The sequence below is a fragment of the Mytilus californianus genome, unplaced genomic scaffold, assembly GCF_021869535.1.
Source record: "Mytilus californianus isolate M0D057914Y unplaced genomic scaffold, xbMytCali1.0.p SCAF_2, whole genome shotgun sequence".
NCBI classification, from domain to species: Eukaryota; Metazoa; Mollusca; class Bivalvia; order Mytilida; family Mytilidae; genus Mytilus; species Mytilus californianus.
The window spans coordinates 14751711-14770139 of record NW_026262668.1 but is presented as its reverse complement, the minus strand read 5'-3'; the positions used below and the strand labels follow the sequence as shown (position 1 = coordinate 14770139).

The 18429-nt window shown below is 34.2% G+C and overlaps 3 protein-coding genes across 4 annotated transcripts; 1 reads left to right on the top strand and 2 right to left on the bottom strand.

The window, feature by feature from the left end:
- Nucleotides 1-905: 905 nt before the first annotated feature.
- Nucleotides 906-4287, top strand: LOC127729308 (uncharacterized). The gene is made up of 2 exons (XM_052237046.1): nucleotides 906-979; nucleotides 2291-4287. The coding sequence occupies exon 2, from the start codon at nucleotides 2311-2313 to the stop codon at nucleotides 3892-3894; it is 1584 nt and encodes a 527-aa protein (XP_052093006.1). The 5' UTR covers nucleotides 906-979; nucleotides 2291-2310; the 3' UTR covers nucleotides 3895-4287.
- Nucleotides 4288-7104: 2817 nt separating this feature from the next.
- On the bottom strand, nucleotides 7105-9470 carry LOC127729307 (uncharacterized). Its single transcript, XM_052237045.1, has 2 exons — nucleotides 9335-9470; nucleotides 7105-8864 (listed from the first exon to the last, which is right to left on the bottom strand). The coding sequence occupies exons 1-2, from the start codon at nucleotides 9347-9349 to the stop codon at nucleotides 7212-7214; spliced, it is 1668 nt and encodes a 555-aa protein (XP_052093005.1). The 5' UTR covers nucleotides 9350-9470; the 3' UTR covers nucleotides 7105-7211.
- Nucleotides 9471-13334: 3864 nt separating this feature from the next.
- LOC127729306 (uncharacterized) lies at nucleotides 13335-16257 on the bottom strand. Of its 2 annotated transcripts, none has more exons than XM_052237044.1 (2): nucleotides 16181-16257; nucleotides 13335-16002 (listed from the first exon to the last, which is right to left on the bottom strand). In XM_052237044.1, the coding sequence occupies exon 2, from the start codon at nucleotides 15969-15971 to the stop codon at nucleotides 13956-13958; it is 2016 nt and encodes a 671-aa protein (XP_052093004.1). In that variant the 5' UTR covers nucleotides 15972-16002; nucleotides 16181-16257; the 3' UTR covers nucleotides 13335-13955. The 2 variants fall into 2 exon arrangements, with proteins under 2 accessions (XP_052093004.1, XP_052093003.1); XM_052237043.1 differs by having other exon boundaries at nucleotides 16100-16181.
- Nucleotides 16258-18429: the final 2172 nt, after the last annotated feature.

Below are 18429 nucleotides of genomic sequence, written 5' to 3'. Positions count from 1 at the left end.
TAATTGTCTCTCGAGTCCATATAGTTGTTTACATGCTCGTCCTTTGGGTTTTGATGAATAGTTGTCTCATTGCATTGGTAATCATATATGTACATGTACCACATACCCTTATTTTTGTAAATACAGTTATTATAAAAGTATACATCCCGGCTTAAAAGGTTTATCATTTGCACGTTCCTGGTAAAGGTAAATTCAAAAAAAGCTTCGAACGCACCAATTCTAAAGTATTATTTTCATTTGATTGATTGACTGTTGCTTGCTTATCGCCCAGTGGCATTTTCATTCGTTAGTTTCTATTTGTTTTGTTTGCTTCTAGACCCTGGGCCATTTAGCTTGGCATATCTCAAAGACACTTAAACGGTGTCAGAGACACTGGACTCTCGAAGGCATTTCTGTTTAATTTTTTTGTCGTTGGGTTACTGTCTGTTTAACTGTGGATGACCTACCCTATATCTGCTTATTCTATTTATCAGTGTTTCATTCAAAAGTTGTAAAACACTTAAAAATTCAAATAAGATTTGCTGGAACGTAGAAGAAATCTTTTATGATTGGAGACATTTTTTCTGAAATAAAAATTGAATTGTTTGACGTCATAGCACCATATTATCGTTGAATCTATATTGATAAAACAAATCTATTGAAACCTTTTTCGGAGTGACTTCATTAAGATTTTTTCTTTGTTTTTTTGGGGTTAATAAGTCTCGATTAAGACGAACTTTTTACCACATAGCCAGATACATTATTTTTTTAGGTGAGACCTATCGATATAATACTTGATTTATTAACATGTAAGGTAACACAAAGAACACAATCTGTATCTAATAGAACAATATGTTTATATTTCGGTCATTATAACATCTTAATTAATATGCAGTCAACTATAAACATTAAGATTGTTTGCAGATAAAGTTTTGTCTGTGTTACCATTGTATATAAGATACAGGGACATACGAACGTTAAATGTTCTGTTTTAAATAAGGTATGTTTAACTATTTACATTGCTTCATTTCACCAATGTTTGATGTACATAATATAACATTTTGTTGTATTTTTTTCATGATCTAACTATACCAAGACTGGTCAACCTTGCTCCTGTTTATTGTCAAAGTCAAGATACTTTATATCGTAATAGCTGTCCAATTACTATTGTTGCCATCAAATTGATTTACAAATACAATTATGTATTTTTCATGGAGCAATTACATTATGTTGGTCATTGAAATTGAGTTTCGTTGACACTGGGCTGCAACTATGAGACAAATTGTAAAGATTAATTTCAGAAACATTCAACCCCCCAAAACAGAGAAATATTTGCTTTTCATGTACAGATAGGGAATATCTATTAGTGTACAGTATTTGAGTTGATTAAAAAGTGATTTTACACAGAGACAGCTTCGAATGGTTTCAAAATTACATAATAGAGTAAACAAGTTATGAATGATTGTAAATGTTTTGTAAATTTGTTTTCAAAGCAAAAGGTGAGACACTTCATCTTTCTCTGTGTGTAATGATACAGCGTAAGACGTGAATTATTAATACTCTGTCATTATAGTATTAGTTGTTGGCGTCTTTGTTTGAAAGATACATAAATAAAAGATATTCCATGTCAGTTTCAGGACTAGCAAAAATTTCAATATCATGCGAAGCGTAGCATATTTTCAAGGAATATTTGAATTTGATTCTTACTAGCATCGATTAATCGAGACTCAGTTACGTTGACTTTACAGTATATTGCAAATGCCTACATCTGAAACAATTTTTTAAGACCAAAATTTCATACAAAATATTAACAGGTTAATATTATTGTATAGTATAAAATATCTTATTATTCAAATCAAGGTCCAATATTGGGTATTTGCAATCAGCAGTCATAATAATACAAGGAACAATAAAAGCTAAACACATTACATCATGGTATGTATAGAATACAAGTAATACAAGGAACAATAAAAGATAAACACATTACATCATGGTATGTTTAGTGTAGTAGTAAATAATTATGTAGGATTTTGAATTAGTCAGATGAATGAGTGGTAATGCACAGTTTTTTTACAATTAATTGTAATCACTGGTGTTAAACTGATCGTGGTAATAGCAGTTACCACGATCCCAACATGGCGGAGGTAGAAATAGGTAAGATCGTCTTCAGCTAATTTCTCCGTGTAAACGTGTTGTTTTCAAGAATTAAGCAGCCGCTAGGTTCATCTGTACGGTTCTGTTGTGTGTGTGTGTGTGTGTGTGTGTGTGTAATGGTAAAATAATTGACTGCTGTAAAAATATTTCAATGTAGGTTGTGAAGTGACGTTTGATATGAGCTCCACAGAAAGAAAATTCCTAAACAGTGTTCAAAGGAAGAAAGGAGGAGATGTCGTCTGCCAAGAACACAACGATACACCTGTTGTCATGTTTTGTAAAACATGTGACCAACTGGTTTGTGACGAATGTATTAAAAATTCACATAAACCGCACGATCTAGAGTCATTGAACAAGCAAAGTTTGGAAGACAAAATGCAGCTGTCTCAACAGATTCCACTGGTCAAAAATAGCACGATGCCAGGTTTAAAGGAACACATTAAGAGCATAGGTCAAACAAAAGAACAGTCCGCTAAAGATTTCGAACAGCTCATGAACAAAATTATGACACGAACGACTGAGTTGATTAAAATGATAGAAAAATCACGTGATCAGATGTTACAGATGTGCCGAAAAGACCAAGAAAGAGCTAGAATATTCCTATCTGATTTAGAAGAGAAAATGACAAGTGGAATAAAAGCACTTGAACAATCACTGGCGTCTGCAGAAGAGGTTGTAAAATCTGGCAACATTAAAGGTGCGGCATTAATACAAACAAGACTTCAACTTAACTGGGATATCCAAGAATACAAAAAGCGTCATGCGCAAATCGAAATTCCAGAATTCGTATCAGGAAGTTCATATGATAATTCAATAGAGAAGATGATAGGTGTATTCAGCGGTGGTCTTCATTTAAAAACTAGAGATGAATTACTGTCTAAAGCGTTGCTTAAAGCAAAGCCATTTTCATCGTGGAGAATGAAACCTTATTTGGTAGCTGCTCTGCCACTGAAGTACGATATTCGCTCAGCAAGTACAGTTAAAAGCGATACGATGTTAATGGTTCCGGTGACAAGACAGAGACTTCTTATTACAATGGCGGCAAACGGACAGTCGCGGGAAACGGAAATGTCTGATCACCGTATTTACGACATGTCACAATCAATTGGAAATGAATTTATTGGAACAGACGCTGACAATAAGACCATACTTAAATTTAGACTTGATGGAAGTGTAACTGAAAAGAAAGAATTAAGATCTATTCCGCGCGGAATTCACGTTTGCAAAAATGGCGAAGTATTGATGTGTCTTTGTGACACTATTGATTTCAAAACACAAAGAGGTAAAAGAAAAATAGTTCGCATGGATGAAAAATTGGATATAGTAAATAGCGATGATTTGAATAATGTTGAATATACGCTTCCCGATCGCGTCGTTCAGAATGATAATGGCGACATCTGCGTAATCGACAGAATAGGAGGCGGGAGCAGTCGGCTGTTTGTTCTAAACAAAGACGGGACCCTAAAATTTAGTTATCCCCATGAATCAGCCGAGTACGACTTCACGGCAACCACCAAGCCAAAGAAAGTTTCATTTAGCGATGTTTGTTGTGACTCATTTTCTAACATTTTCGTGGCAGACGAGAAGAACAATGACATCATTGTGCTTAACAGTGACGGAGATGAAATCGTCCGATTTTCGAAAGTTTTGAAGAAGAAAAGAATCAATTTAGTTGCTCCGTCGAGAATAGTTCTGGACAGAACCGGAAAACTTTGGATAGTTATGCAGGGGAAGGTTTTAGTTTTTGATTTGTACTCTTAAGATATATGACAGTATGTTGACGTAAGGAATCGCGCCCCTTTTTCCGCCATCTGAAAATCCTCGGTTCGACCGAACATCATTTAACTTTATAATTGTCACTTTTCATTAGAATTTGTTCAATTCAAAAAGGATTACAACTCTTAAAACATTAGTGATTTCTCAACTTAAACGGAAGAATATAATGATTTTTCCATGATTTGAATGAACAACATATTCACATTATCGGCTTACGCTATATTCAATGTAAAAATATAGAATTACGATGTGATAAGATTCACTTAATTCAACATTATTCACTTAATACAACAGGATTTACTTAATTCAACAAGATTACCAAATGAAATTTTTTTCTGATTTTTTTTTATACTATTAAATTATCAGACATGTTACAAAGATGCCATTACTTCCAAAAACTGTCAGATATAGGTGTTTTTACTAAACATTTGTGACTCCCGGACAATGCAAGTTTAAAAAAACTTAGCTTAATTTAATTGCTCTCTTGAAATCTTACTTTTCCTCTTTAAATTTGTAGTTTTTTCACAAGGTGCTGTTTGTGTTGAAAAGATAGGAGCAATCAAAATCGTAAGACGAAAAAGGAAAGACAACACCATTGAAAAAAAGACGAAATGACAACAGTCCACAAAACAGCAAACAGAACACTAATTGAGCAACACAAAACCCACTACATCTGGAGATGAACTTATATGCTCTGAAGGGGTAAAAAGTTCTGGCTCCTCTATTGTCTAATTACCCATTTTTTCTTCAGAAAAATAGTAGAGTACTAGTAAATCAAATATATCAACCTTCTATATAAATCGTTGTTCCAGAATTCACAGATCCAAATGATTGAGTGATTACTTGTTGCTTGCTTAACGTCCAGTGGCAATTATTTCATGATAATTCAGGACGAGAAACTATTAACACAATAGGTAGGGATGAATGGAGGGAAATTTGGACTACCGCTAGAAAACAACGGTATGTAGGATACTAAGGGAGAGAAATTTTGTCTTGCAACATGTCACCCTCCGATCCAAATGTATTAAAATCTAAAGGTCTGTAAATACATGGGGACACTAACCAATGGTGGTATAGAGGACTTGTATATATACAAAAGTAAAAGGAGATATATTTAAGTTTGAAGGACAGTTCCTAGATTTGTAAGCTAAATTCACAATATTACCGCAAAACGCTTGATGAGAATACCACTTTTTATCAATTTCTTGCATGTATATGGAGACATACACACACATACATATATGTTTAATAAATCTGTAATTGTGGTAAATTATAGTTTAAGGTTTTACTAATTCATGATCTGTATATCCCTGCTGCATTGATTACTGGACAGATGATACTAGTCGCCAATGGATCGGAAAACAAAATTGGTAACGTTTTAAGATTTTTTGGGGCAACCTTTCTATGAAACACTCAGGGTCGAATCGTAGAAATCCAAAGACGTATAAATACAAGAGGTCAGTACTACCAAAACGCATTTACTGACGCTGCTAATTTGTAAAACATGTAAATACTACAATGCCTCCATCTACTGTGATTACAGTAAGACTTCAACTAGTATCTGCGTGGCTCGAGCATCACTCGAGAGACATTAATTGTTGAAATGGCATATTGTACAGTAAAATGTGTACCTTAAATGTTATTAGAGTGATCAGTCTGTCCTTTACTTTTTTGTGTGGCTAAGCTATCATTGTTTTACACGGATCAAGACTATATTGGCAATCATACATCATCTTCTTATTAATGTTTCTTCTTCTTCTTTCTTTGTGTTTTTAAGTGTTATTTAAACCACTGAAATACATGCTCAATAATAAGTTTTTTCTATGATTCATGAAAGGAAACAGTTTTTATTATTATCAGTGTTTTTCTTATATATGGAAAGGTGTATAGTCAGAAAAGCTTAGAAAAAAACCTGCAACGGAAGTAAGACACCAAACCAGCTCCCTGATATTGTCGATTGTTATCGACAACAAAAATATGACGGTCATGACTCACATGAAACAAATATTGAAAATAAAGTTTGAAGACTACAGTGCAATTACCGGTACACAAGAAATGTAGGTAAGAATCAAGTGAAACAAACACTTCTGCTGAAGAATCAGATAATGCTTTAGTAAACAGTGATTCGGTACTGACATGAATTATACGAGAGGACATTTTTTAAAGACGTTTACATATTGTGACGTCGCTGATAGCGTCTACTTTCATATTGCGATATTGCTGATACGATTTACTCATGCGTAAAGTCGTATAATACGAGAAACATTCAGCCAAGAGTCACAATGTGAACCTTTTTAGGGATCAAAGAAGCTTCACATTGTATCGAGCGGCTGATATTTTACGATAGCTATACGTAGAAAACCGATAATCTGTTCATCGTTCTATTACTGTTCTTTTTGCCATCCCTGAGACAGTTTTGCGCTTGACGAAATCAAGCTTGATAACGTCTTCTCAAACATTGTGACGTCGCTGATTGGTGCCGATTATCAGGTTGTCTTAACGTATTTTGCATGATAGAATCAAGTGTTTTCATTGTTTTACCAGCAAACCGGAAGATGACTTGATAAGTTCGGGTCAAACTTATCAAAGTCGGTTTATACATTATGACGTCGGTGATATGTCCAGGTCAAAGTTATTTAGGCCGGGTTGATGCATTTGACGTCACACAGCCGTGCTATGCAATTTTATCAAGAGCTGATACAGTGATACAGAAAGTGGGACTACCGATAATATCTCTTCAGACATTGTGACGTCGCTGATAATGTCTGCTCACGTCTTAAAGCCATGATACGAGAAATACGGAGCGACTGAGCAGGGTGATATAGGCGAATGGATGATAAGTATTGATTGAATCGCTTCGCCTGACGTCTCTGATAGGCATCGATTGTATAACTTGGACTGACGTCTCTAGTAGGTATCGATTATATACTTTTGACTGACGTCTCTACTAGGCATCGATTGTATACTTTTGACTGACGTCTCTAGTAGATATCGATTGTATACTTTTGACTGACGTCTCTGATAGGAGTTGATTGAATAACTTCGCCTGATGTCTCTAGAACAAATAATATATGAGTGCCATTTATACCTGTTATACTCTTATGTGAAAAAGTAGTCATTGTGTGTATATAAGTCTATTAACTACACTTCAAGATCTCATTACTGGATACTTTGAATGAAATAAAAAAAATAAAAACCACTAGTGAAATTTTAATGAAAGCATTTACAAAAGAATGTTTCTATAGTGACTAGTCATCCATTCATTTTTCCTAATTCTACAGTGAAAATGATACAAGCTACTTCTAACGTGGAGTATTCGCTGTCAGTGGTTGTCTGGAGTAACCTGGCACCCACTGACTGTACAAATCCACAACGGTTATCCCTTGTTTTTGTAACACCCATAATTTCCCATCACCGTCTAATCCTAAGCAAGATGGTCGGTAAAAATGAGGACTTATGTTTAGTCCTCCGGTGCGTTGCAGACGATGAGTAAGCAGACATTTTTTGCCGCCATGTTTGGTTAGAACTACAATCTCGTTGTATTTCTCGTCGGAAATAATAATATTTCCTAAAGAATCGCAGCAGACATCTCGGAACGAATGCTTTTTTTGGATCTTAGTTGGAATTATTTGCTCTTGTTGTTCAAGTTCTACATCCGGATATGAAAAGAGAAATTTTCCATGACTTGAAAAGACGCAAAGATGACTGTTTCCTCCTCCTGTGCGATCTATAACGCAAATGTCGCCATTTATATTCTCACTGACTCTGTCAGGCAGAGTGAATGACTTATGTCCATCGTAAGATTCAATCGTCAATTTTATTTTATATTTTTTATCCATTCGTACAACTTGGCGTTTTCCATCTTTATGAATAGGGAAATCAACTGCATCGCACAGACATAACAGCAGATCTCCGTTCTTACAGGCGCTCAAACCACGAGGGCGAAGGGGAAGGTCGGCTACTTCTTTATGTCCCCCATCCTCTGTTAGTTGTATTAACGATTTATTCTCGGAGTTTGTCGCTAGAATATCTTGATTTTTAGTTAGGGTTAAATCGTAAACCTGGAATCCTGTGCTTCGCCTTTCTAACTCTCTTCCAGATCGATCCACCTTGACTAATTCGTTATATTGACTGATTGGTACTAACCAAGCTGTGTTTACGTCCACGATACACATTGCACGTATGTCTGTTTTGTATTTAAATGCTGATACTATATTTGGTTTTAGTTTTTTCGTAATTGCTGATAATTTTGTATACGGAATAGCTGCATCAAAATCTCGTTTAAATTGGCCGCGGAAGCCACCAAACATGTGTTTTAAGACATTTTCATCATTTACTCCTGGATGAAAATTTGGGTAGCCTAATTTTGGGGTTTTATTTGGAAATTCATCAAGATTTGAGTCAAGTTCTATTCTCTCTAAAATGATTTCAGCATTTCGATCAGCACGCTCCTGCCTTAGAAGTTCTTCACAAGATTTCATTGATTTTTCTAGAGTGCTTATTCCATTTAAGGTTTTAGATTCGGTTTCGTTAAGAAATGTAGTTGTCTTCTCTTGATTAGCCTTACATTCTTGAATCATACGATCGCGTACTTTATGAATTTCTTTAATTAGTTCCAGGCTTCTGGCATTGATCTGTTCAATAAGCTTAGAAAATTCTGCCTTGGTCGAATCTCTTGATTCTTTAATAGCTTTGAGGTTATCTTTTAAACTAGGAATAAATGTTTGTTTCAATCCTGGAATTGTTCTCAACAACGACTTTCTATCCTCAACTGACTGACTTTTAACGCTAACTATGTCGTGCGATCTATGACGGAATTCGATACATCCGGTACAGACCAGAACCCCACATTTTTTACAGTACATCCCAACCTCCTCTTGTCCATGTTCAGTACAAATGACTTTTCCATCTTTGATTTTGACATTGCTTGGAATATCTTTGGTTATGGTTCGTATCTTTAACAGAAAGGGATACATATTATTAATTATGTCTACATTCTAACACAAAAATTTAGTGACACTTGTTTTTACCAGAATCCTACTGTCAAGTAAAGTTTGTGTTGCTTAGCTTGTGTTTTATTATTTTGTAACGTTTTATTAGAAACATCTAATCCTTTAATAATACAAAAATCAGTTTAAATAATCGGAAATATAAATTGTAGAAATAGTGAATTATTATCATCCAAAGCACCTGTTGTTCTAGTTTATCTTAAAAAAGTTCCAATAAAATCTAACACTATGTTATACTATTTTGAGGAATAATTTTGTTGCATGCAAAGAACTTTGACTCCACTGGTCCTTATGGCCAAATGTTTTGAAACAAAATACAGCCACACCGCTTAGAACATATACCTAACCACAGATTACTTAAACGAGCATTTCGTTATTTATGTTTAAAGTTGTCGAGAGTAAACTGAATAACTTACGCTCATTCTATCCATTTTGTTCAGCCTTGTCGATAACTTCAAAAATAATCAAAATAAACTATATGTACAAAATTGTAAGTGGAAGCAATTAGTGGTCGACACACAAGACAAAAATAGACACATTATGGAAAGCGTTTTACTTAAAACAAAAGAATTAATGAAATGTAAAGGAAAATATAAAGTTTAAATTTCATACGTGTCCCATATCATGTGTATTCCTTCTATATTAGATAATCTATATAGAAACAACAATACCAAACAAAACCTTTTTCAAAAGGTAGTCTTGAATGTCTCTTTGTTTATAAACTTTCAAATCCAAAACTCGGTATTGTTCTTTTAAATTCGCTTTTATTTTTATGTTTCATGTAATTTTGACCTTGATAATAGGAGGTCTTGTCAACTTTTGGTGTCAAATACATTTCTTATCAATAATTGTGAATAAAAATCACGACTGTCTGGATGAAATGAAGAATGAATAACATTTGTTTTGAAAGAAGCACACCGTAAAATTTTTATTCTGATCTGTTTATTTATTTTGTGCATGTATTTCATCTCTTTATTGACAACACAAGTTTTCATTTAATATTATGACTAAAAACTAATTTGATCCATATAAATTCACAAACTTATGAAACATTAGATAATCGTTATCTCTCCATTGGACACAATTAATTCATTTAACCATGGCAGTGTTATATTGAATATAATACTTCCATGATTCACCGTGTAGAACACCACATGCGGGGTGTTGGCTATGTTTGACACGGGGTGGCTGTTTTGAAGCGGAGAAAAAAGCGACCAAGGTAAGTAAAAGTATCAAAATTTCATTTTTGAGAATTGTTAGCACCAAATAATGTATTGCACGGAAGGAACCGAACCATAATCTATTTCCATCAAGCAGAAGAAGTCGTTTCCAGTGCTCCGTTTTTTCAAACACCTCTCTCTAGTTTTCCGTGTTACAGATTTTGAGACTTCATATCCAAGTTTCAGGATAAAAAACTACTTTTGACATTTTTTTTCCATTTGATTTATATAGAAACGAATTCCTATCATAGAATTTAACCCAATGCCAGCTTCTTAGTTGAAATTTATTGGTTTTAAAGTTATTTTTTTCATAATAGTAACTGAAAAGGAAAACAAATCATGTTCAGGTATAGAACAAAATACTTCGATGCTTTTTCTCTATTTCTAACATTAAAAAGGCACATTACTCAAAAAACGAAAGTACAGGCAAAATGAAATACTTTAATTTAATGATGAGTCATCATAATAGAGTAGGCGTGTTTAAATTCCAAATCATCAGATAAATACTGAATTATAGGCAAATCTAACCTTGTTTTAAGAAATGCCTCAACCCTATGAGATGCAAAATCTGACACTCCGAACGACACATTACATTTCGATAAAAAAATAAACTTTAACACCAAAAAATTTGGACTAAAAAACTTGTATTTGGTTAAATTCTATGATAGGAATTGATTTCTATATAAATCGTACGGGAACAATTCGCCAAAAGTAGTTTTTTATCCTGAAACTTCCATATAAAGTCTCAAAATCTGCAACACGGAAAACTAGGGAGAGGTGTTTGAGAAAACGAAGCACTGGGAACGTATGCTTCAGCTTGATGGAACTAGATTATTGATCGGTTCCTTCCGTGGAATACATTATTTGGTACAAACAGTTCTCAAAAAATAAATTTTGATACTTTTACTTACCTTCATCGCTTTTTCTCCGCTTCAAAACCGCCACCCCGTGTCAAGCATAGCCAACACCCGGCATGTGGCGTTCTACACGGTGATGATTTAACCATGGAAGTATTATATTTCATTTTACTTCCATGATTTAACTAATTATTTTGATCTATTGTCTTTCCCTTATTATTTCCTTACTACAGTTGTACATTGTGAAGTAACTATCATTCAGGCGCTACTACCGACTTTGAAACGTGTTTTCCGAAGATACCATCTAAATTGGTGATGTGCGCACCAGGGGCGGATCCACAAATTTTCAAAGCGGGCGTAGCTCCTGAAAACGTAATAAATATCATTTTATTTTATAACGCTCCGTTGAATCCACCACTGCCCACGGATATCAATTATTAGACGGCTTTAAAGTATTTTCAATAAACTTCCGACTAAAAAAACTTACATAAATTCATTTATTATCAAAACTGATAATTTATATATATTCGCCCTGAAAATGGAGTTCTAAATCTTGTTATTGCATGTAGTTGATCTATTTATTCCCTTTTTGTTACCGTAGTGTTAATATATAGTCAATTCCATCAATCAAACCCCAAGCGTACTTGTAGGAGACTTGAACAGTGTTGAAGAACGTACTTTGACCTATAATTGTTTACTTTTTACACATTGTGACTTGGATTGAGAGTTGTCTTATATGCACTCATACCACATCTTCTTATTTATATATATATATATGCGACCATAAACGACAAAGGACCTGATGTGTATGTGTGTGTTTTGGTGTGTGGGTGAGGTTGCATACGCACGCATAAAAAAAGAATATATGCGACTTTAAACGACAAGGAACACATGGAAAAGTAAAATAACAAAAATACCCAACTCCAAGGAAAATTCAAAGCGGAAAATCCCTATCAAATAACAAAATCAAAAGCTCAAACACATCAAACGAACGATAAACAACTGCCATATTCCTGACTTGGTAAGGCATTTCCTTATGTAGAAAATGGTGGATTAAACATGAGGAAAGGATATGGGGTGTTTGTGTGATACACGCACACATGAAAAAAAAATTTGCGACTGTTAATGACAAAGAACGCACGCAAAGGTCCTGATGTGTATGTATATTGCACTCGAACACATAAAAAGAATATATGCGAATGTTAACAACAAAACACATACGTAAAAATAACAAGAATATATGCAGCTGTTAATGACACATGAAACATGGAAATAAACTGATGTGTTTGTTTTGATGGGGATGGTACACAATTGTCAAGTATTGTTGATTTCAGTTACTACCACCTTTTCACTGCTCCGTGCACCAAGAGTTTACTCGGGTAGAGATATATGGCAACCTGGACTTTTCCCATCCGACAGTAAAACTTTTTATCTCTCTTGTATTAATAAGCAGCCACGTCTTGTTGGAATACAGACGTTTAATGGAATTAGTGTGTTGTTAGACTTCTTTACATATTAAAGAACCCTTGCAGTAACTCTGTGTGGGTTCCAAAAAAAGGAACAAGGAAAAATATCTGACCCAATCCAACACACCCTCTTTTTCCAGTGGCAGTCTAAATGACCCACCCGTCATTCCGGAAGACCCGTTTTGAAGAATCTACAAACTTGATCTATTGCTTATTTGTTCTATTCCTGGATGTGCACGAAATACTTGCCTTTCGCGCTAGAAACAACAGTTAATTGACAAACCACTGGTCCGCTTCCATTGTAGCATTTGCCTATGCCACTATTCGTGATTTGGCATTTGCATGCTTTGTTAACTACAGTTGGTTCAGTTCTATATAAATAAATTTATCAATTTCTGAAAAAATGCAAATGCAAAACTGACCGTAGTTTTTCAGAAGTTTTTCTTTTTTGTTTCATAGATCCAATGACATTTCGTTGTGAAGTTTTCTTATAAACTGTAATCCATGATATCGTTGTTTTGAATGGAGCAAATATGTTTAATTTCAAAGACCTTCTGAATTGCGTCCGAATTATAATTTTGAATAGTAAAACGATTATAAAATGTTTCATCTTTTTTTTTTGAGTTGATGCTAAGTATTAGAACCATTTTACTACACACAAACTTTCAGATATACAAGTTATAAACTATGCGTCTCGTCAACAAACACCTATTTCAATTCTATTGACACTTAGGTATATGTTCACACTGTTGAGCAGCGGTAAATATCACTGCAAACTATATTAATGATTGTCTCTTATTAAGAAAATCTATCTACATTAAGTATGATTACATTTTTGTACATGAACATTAATATATATCAGAAAAAAAACCAAATACTTGTAGTTATTTATTTTAAAAAAATCATATGAAAGCCACTGTCACTCCCATGGAATATATTAAAAGTTGTCAGTTTTATTTTTAGTATTTGATCATGCCATAACAATTAAATTGAATGTGTTAATAATATAATTATTGTATATTATCATTGATATAAGAAAAAGGAGACCTTGGATATGTCAATGAGACACTAACCCACTAAGCAAAAATACATCTCTAAATCATCTAAAGTTGTTCTATGGAAAATTTCAATGACTGCCTTATTCCTAAACGGACAAAAACACTTAGATAAACTTTTTCGACGAAGCATTTATTTTGTTCATTTTGTATTTGTTAAATCATTTACGAAATTTATTAAAGTTCTATATTTGTCATCAGTATTCAAGAAATATTAGCAACTTGAAGTAAAAAAAACCCACTTTCGCGATAAATCGTTGGGATGTAAAAAGATTGTTAATCAGTTTAAGATATAGACTGCATGGATCATGTAGACCATATCTGGTAGATACCTCTATGACGAAGATAACAACTAATTTGTTTGAATATATACCAATTTTATCAACAGCTGAAATATATAAACATATATAAATATTTATATGAACATAACAACTAAGTCCTAGTTGTACAAGGCAAACAGTGTAATTTTTCGTCTCTGAATTACCCATAGTCTCCCATTTTGGTCTATTACTATTCTGTGTGGTGCAACCATGTTCGTTTCAACCTTATCCCGTTTCTTCATGAAGATCTCGTCAACGCCTTTTTGCTCCGCCCCATCGGGATCTAGAACGACGATTTCATTGTTTCTTTCATCTGAAAGATAAATGTTGGCATAACCATCGCAGCAGACATCACTAAATGCTTGTCGCTTCACTGGTATATATCCATCACCATACGAGCCGTCAAAACTTCCTTCACCTGGATACTCAAACCGTACCCCGCCATGGCAATCCATAACTACAAGCCTACTATCCAATCCACCAGTTCTATCAATGATGCAGATATCGCCATTAATGTTTTCGAATATACGGTCCGGTATGTTAAATATGTGTTCTTTTTGGCCGTAGGTCTCAATGATTTTAAAATTCTCGTTCATCCGAATAATAAAGCGCTTTGAATGACGGAAGTGTGAAAATGCTACGCTATCGACAATGCAAACAAGAATATCTCCATTTTTGCAAGCGTGCAGACCTCTTGGTATACCATTTACATTTGTCCATTTGACAACGACTCCGTGCTCTGTTATTCTCATGATTTTTCTACTACGAGGATCCGAAACTAAAAAATGGCTATCCATTGTTCTCGTGATATCATATATGCGTGTATGGGGAACTTGAGTCATTACTGATACACCATCCGACGTCATGATGTCTAATGACGTCGAGGGAATTACAGGAATAATGCAGATTTTATCGTCACCAGACGAACATGCGCTTCTTACTTTGTGCATGTAGGAAATTGTTTTTACATACAATGGTTTCAATGATCCAAGTGGTGTTACGTTAAGCATAATCTTGTGCAATTGGTCTTTTGCTTCGCACTTCAACATGCCGTCAAAATACCCTATCATTTTTTCAAGAGTAGCCTCCTCTCTTGGTGCAGTTCCGTTTTGAAACTTTGGATAGGTTATTTGAGGGTGACTTCTTCGATATTTGTCAAGAAGCCATTGAAGTTTAATTCTTTCATGTACGGTCGCCGGATCTTTGTCCATTTGGAGTGCCTCATCTGAAGAATTAGCCGATGCTTCAATACTTACTAAGCCTGTTGAGAGTTTATCTTCCAGCTTATTAAGAAATGCATGGCTAGCATCTTTGTCTGAAGAACATCTGCTAATCAAACGATCCCTTGCCGTTTCGATAGCCATTATTAAAACCGATGACCTATGTTTGATTTGATCAATCATGCTATCAAATTCCTCCGTGCATTTTGATTTCGTATGACTTAATCCATCTAAGTTCTTTCTAAGTGACGGGATAGCGCGTGTTCGTACGTCAGGAAGTTTTTCTGTTAAGATGAGCTTATCTTGCAGGCCTTGTTTCCGAATTTCTACGAGGTCATGTGGTTTGTGGGTTGATGTTATACACTCATCACAAACAAGACGATCGCATGTCTTGCAATGCATGATCACAGGAGCTTCATCGTGCGTCGAGCAGACAACAGTACCAGATTTAAGTTCTCTTGAAGTATTAACCCATGGTTCCCCACTTTTGTCAGGATCTAGCACGTCTTCTGTAAGTCTATAACTTGCCTTCACCATATTTTCTGTCTTCGTAGACTGTTTACTGTCAGGGTAATTTCCAATAACGGATGTCTTCTTTTGTCTGGAGTCTAAATTTCCTCTGGCAGTTTTATACATTTCCATATCAAAGTCATCCGTCATAGATGTGCTCAATTTTGAGCCGAGCTTCTTTAAAGATTGAGTAGAGGTTTTTAGATTTATATCTGACTTTTCACTCTTTGCAGTGGCTTCAGCATTTTTCTGTTTATATTTATCAGTGTCAAATTCATCTTCAGTCTCCCCTCTAGACTGCATTTGAGATGAGTCTTCTAGTACACTTTCCATTCCTTGTCGAAAACTTGCCGACGACCCGACACCATGGGAATCATTTTCCTCTAATGAAGTCCTGCTTAACATAGTTATGTTTTCGTTTAATTATTTAGGACTCCTGAAAAAAATCGTAAATACATTAATAACTCAAAAAGAGTAACAACTTTCGTATTGTAGCGTAATCAATATTTATGTACTTAATTAAGTTTACTTACATGTTCTAGGAAGGCATTTTGAAGTATATTTTAATCTAAAGAGCTAATCGGGAAAAATATCCACTATAAACTTAAATTTACCTATGTTGTATGAAAATAAACTGTTCCATATAATTGTTCATAAATTGTTGTTAACAATACGATTAACTGAGCGAATAATTAAGGAAAGGAATTTAGTTTGAAACAAAAGGAAACCGTTTAAATAGTTATTACTTTACTGTAAAGTCATGGATGAGAGAACTTCCAATGATCTGCAAACTTCATATGAGTCTATCCGTATCGTTACAGCTTTTTGTCACCATGGACTGTCAACTCGTATTTTAATAATTTTGAAGATTATAAAAGACATTATATTGAAATGAAATAGTGTAACAGAGGTGTTGATTTTATTATATATAATGATTCCACTGTCTAAAACATTATACATTATTAATTTGATAACACGGAACTAGCAAAAAAAACTGTAGAAGTTTATTTTTTGTTGTAAGTCAGTTGTATATTGGTCAAACGTATATAGTAGAAAATAATTCTCCTTCAACATGAGACTGTGAAACATCAAAGTTTAGATGATCCCTATGGCCATGTTAATTATTAAATGGGACCTCGGCACGATTAAGACCGAGAGGGTGTAGTTACATCCTCTGCAATAAAGGATTAAACTATCGTCTACCATAATAAATAGATTGAAAAGTGTCGCCAGGTAATCAAAAATGCTCTTTCATCCAATTGTAAAAAATTGCTTAAAAACGAGAGAAATCCGATTAAAAATCACTTGATTGAAGATATTCGAACGGTCAGAAATAATTAAGTAATTATAATTATAAAAGGGTTATTATGCCTATTTCCAGAATTAGAAATATACTTCAAGCAGTGAAAGCGGTATTTAGTATACTACACGAAAGTTCTTAAGCATGAAATCATAAATTCTTCTATATTCAAGGTCGTACGCTCTACTGAGAGTCAATTAGTGGAAAATCATATATTTTATTACCACATCCAAGAGCAAGGTCTTTTCTGGTCATTTGAAGGCCCCTAATTTTTATTGGTTACCTAAAATACATAAACAACTGTTTTAATGGCCCTTTCAATTCGATGAAAGTTGAGACTTTTCGACTCTCTACATTACACTCCAACCCATTTTATCAAACTGAAGTTGTCTTATCTAATCAAATGGCCTTTCGTAAAATCTGAAAATAAATGCATGTTGTAACTCATATAAAGCCTTCTTCTGTTATGAAAAAGATAAACATTCTAGGTATACATACTAGAACTCTGCTGTCAATATAAAAGCTGTAGATTTCCTTCTTGATGATATCAGTGTATGTTTCGAGAATAAAGTTTATCGACAGATTAAAGCTATTCCTATGAAACCCAATTTCATTACTTTAATAGCAGAATTGTTTGTCTATCTATATTCTTCATACATAAGAAAAGCAATAAATTTTTTTTTATTGGTATTGTGAAATTTTAGTTTCAAACAAGAAACTCGATTTCTCGTGCTCTATTGTTCTTGATTGCACAGTTATGTACCTCTTCTTACAGTATGTATGTTTCGCACGCTTTCGAGTGATATTTTAGATTTCAATGAACGTAATCAATGTATAACTGTGATGAATTTAAGGTAAGGAGGTTATGTACATCTTCTTACAGTATGTATGTTTCGAAACGCTTTCGTTATCCCCTTGTCTATAGTGATATTTTAGATTTCGGATGAACGTAATCTATGTATAACAAATGAATATAAGGTCAGGTGGTTTTCGTTACCTAAAAAGGCTAAAACCATTACTATTATATTCTTTCATAGCTACAAAGGTTTGGGAAGATTAGCTGAACCTGTAAAATAGTGTTGTCTTTTTGTGATTGGTTTGTGTGTTTGTTACCTTCCCAACTAATTTTGCAGTTTGTTCTAATGCTGTGTTGTTACACCAATAGCTAGGTAAGGAAGAGGTTTCATCGATCACAAACATGTTCAACACAGCCACATTCTTTATATTGCTGTCACAAGCCAGTAATCCAGTGGTTGTTGGTGGTTGCTGTTTTTCATATTTTTTTTATAGTTTATTGTTGTAGAATAAATAAGTCTGTTAGTTTTCTAATTTGTATTGTTTCACCTTTTTTAATATCAGTCAAATAAAAAACTGGCGATGTTGCAGTAAAATTTCTTTTAAGTCATTGACTAGTATCAATGCCATAGAAGGAAAGTTTATATTAAAAGAGAACAATTGATACGGAGGAAGGGAAAATTACAGGAACTTACAATTCAGCTTACCTTGTGTAAGGAACCCTCTTAAGTAAATTAAAAAAACTGGACAGGGATGCATAACGGTGTC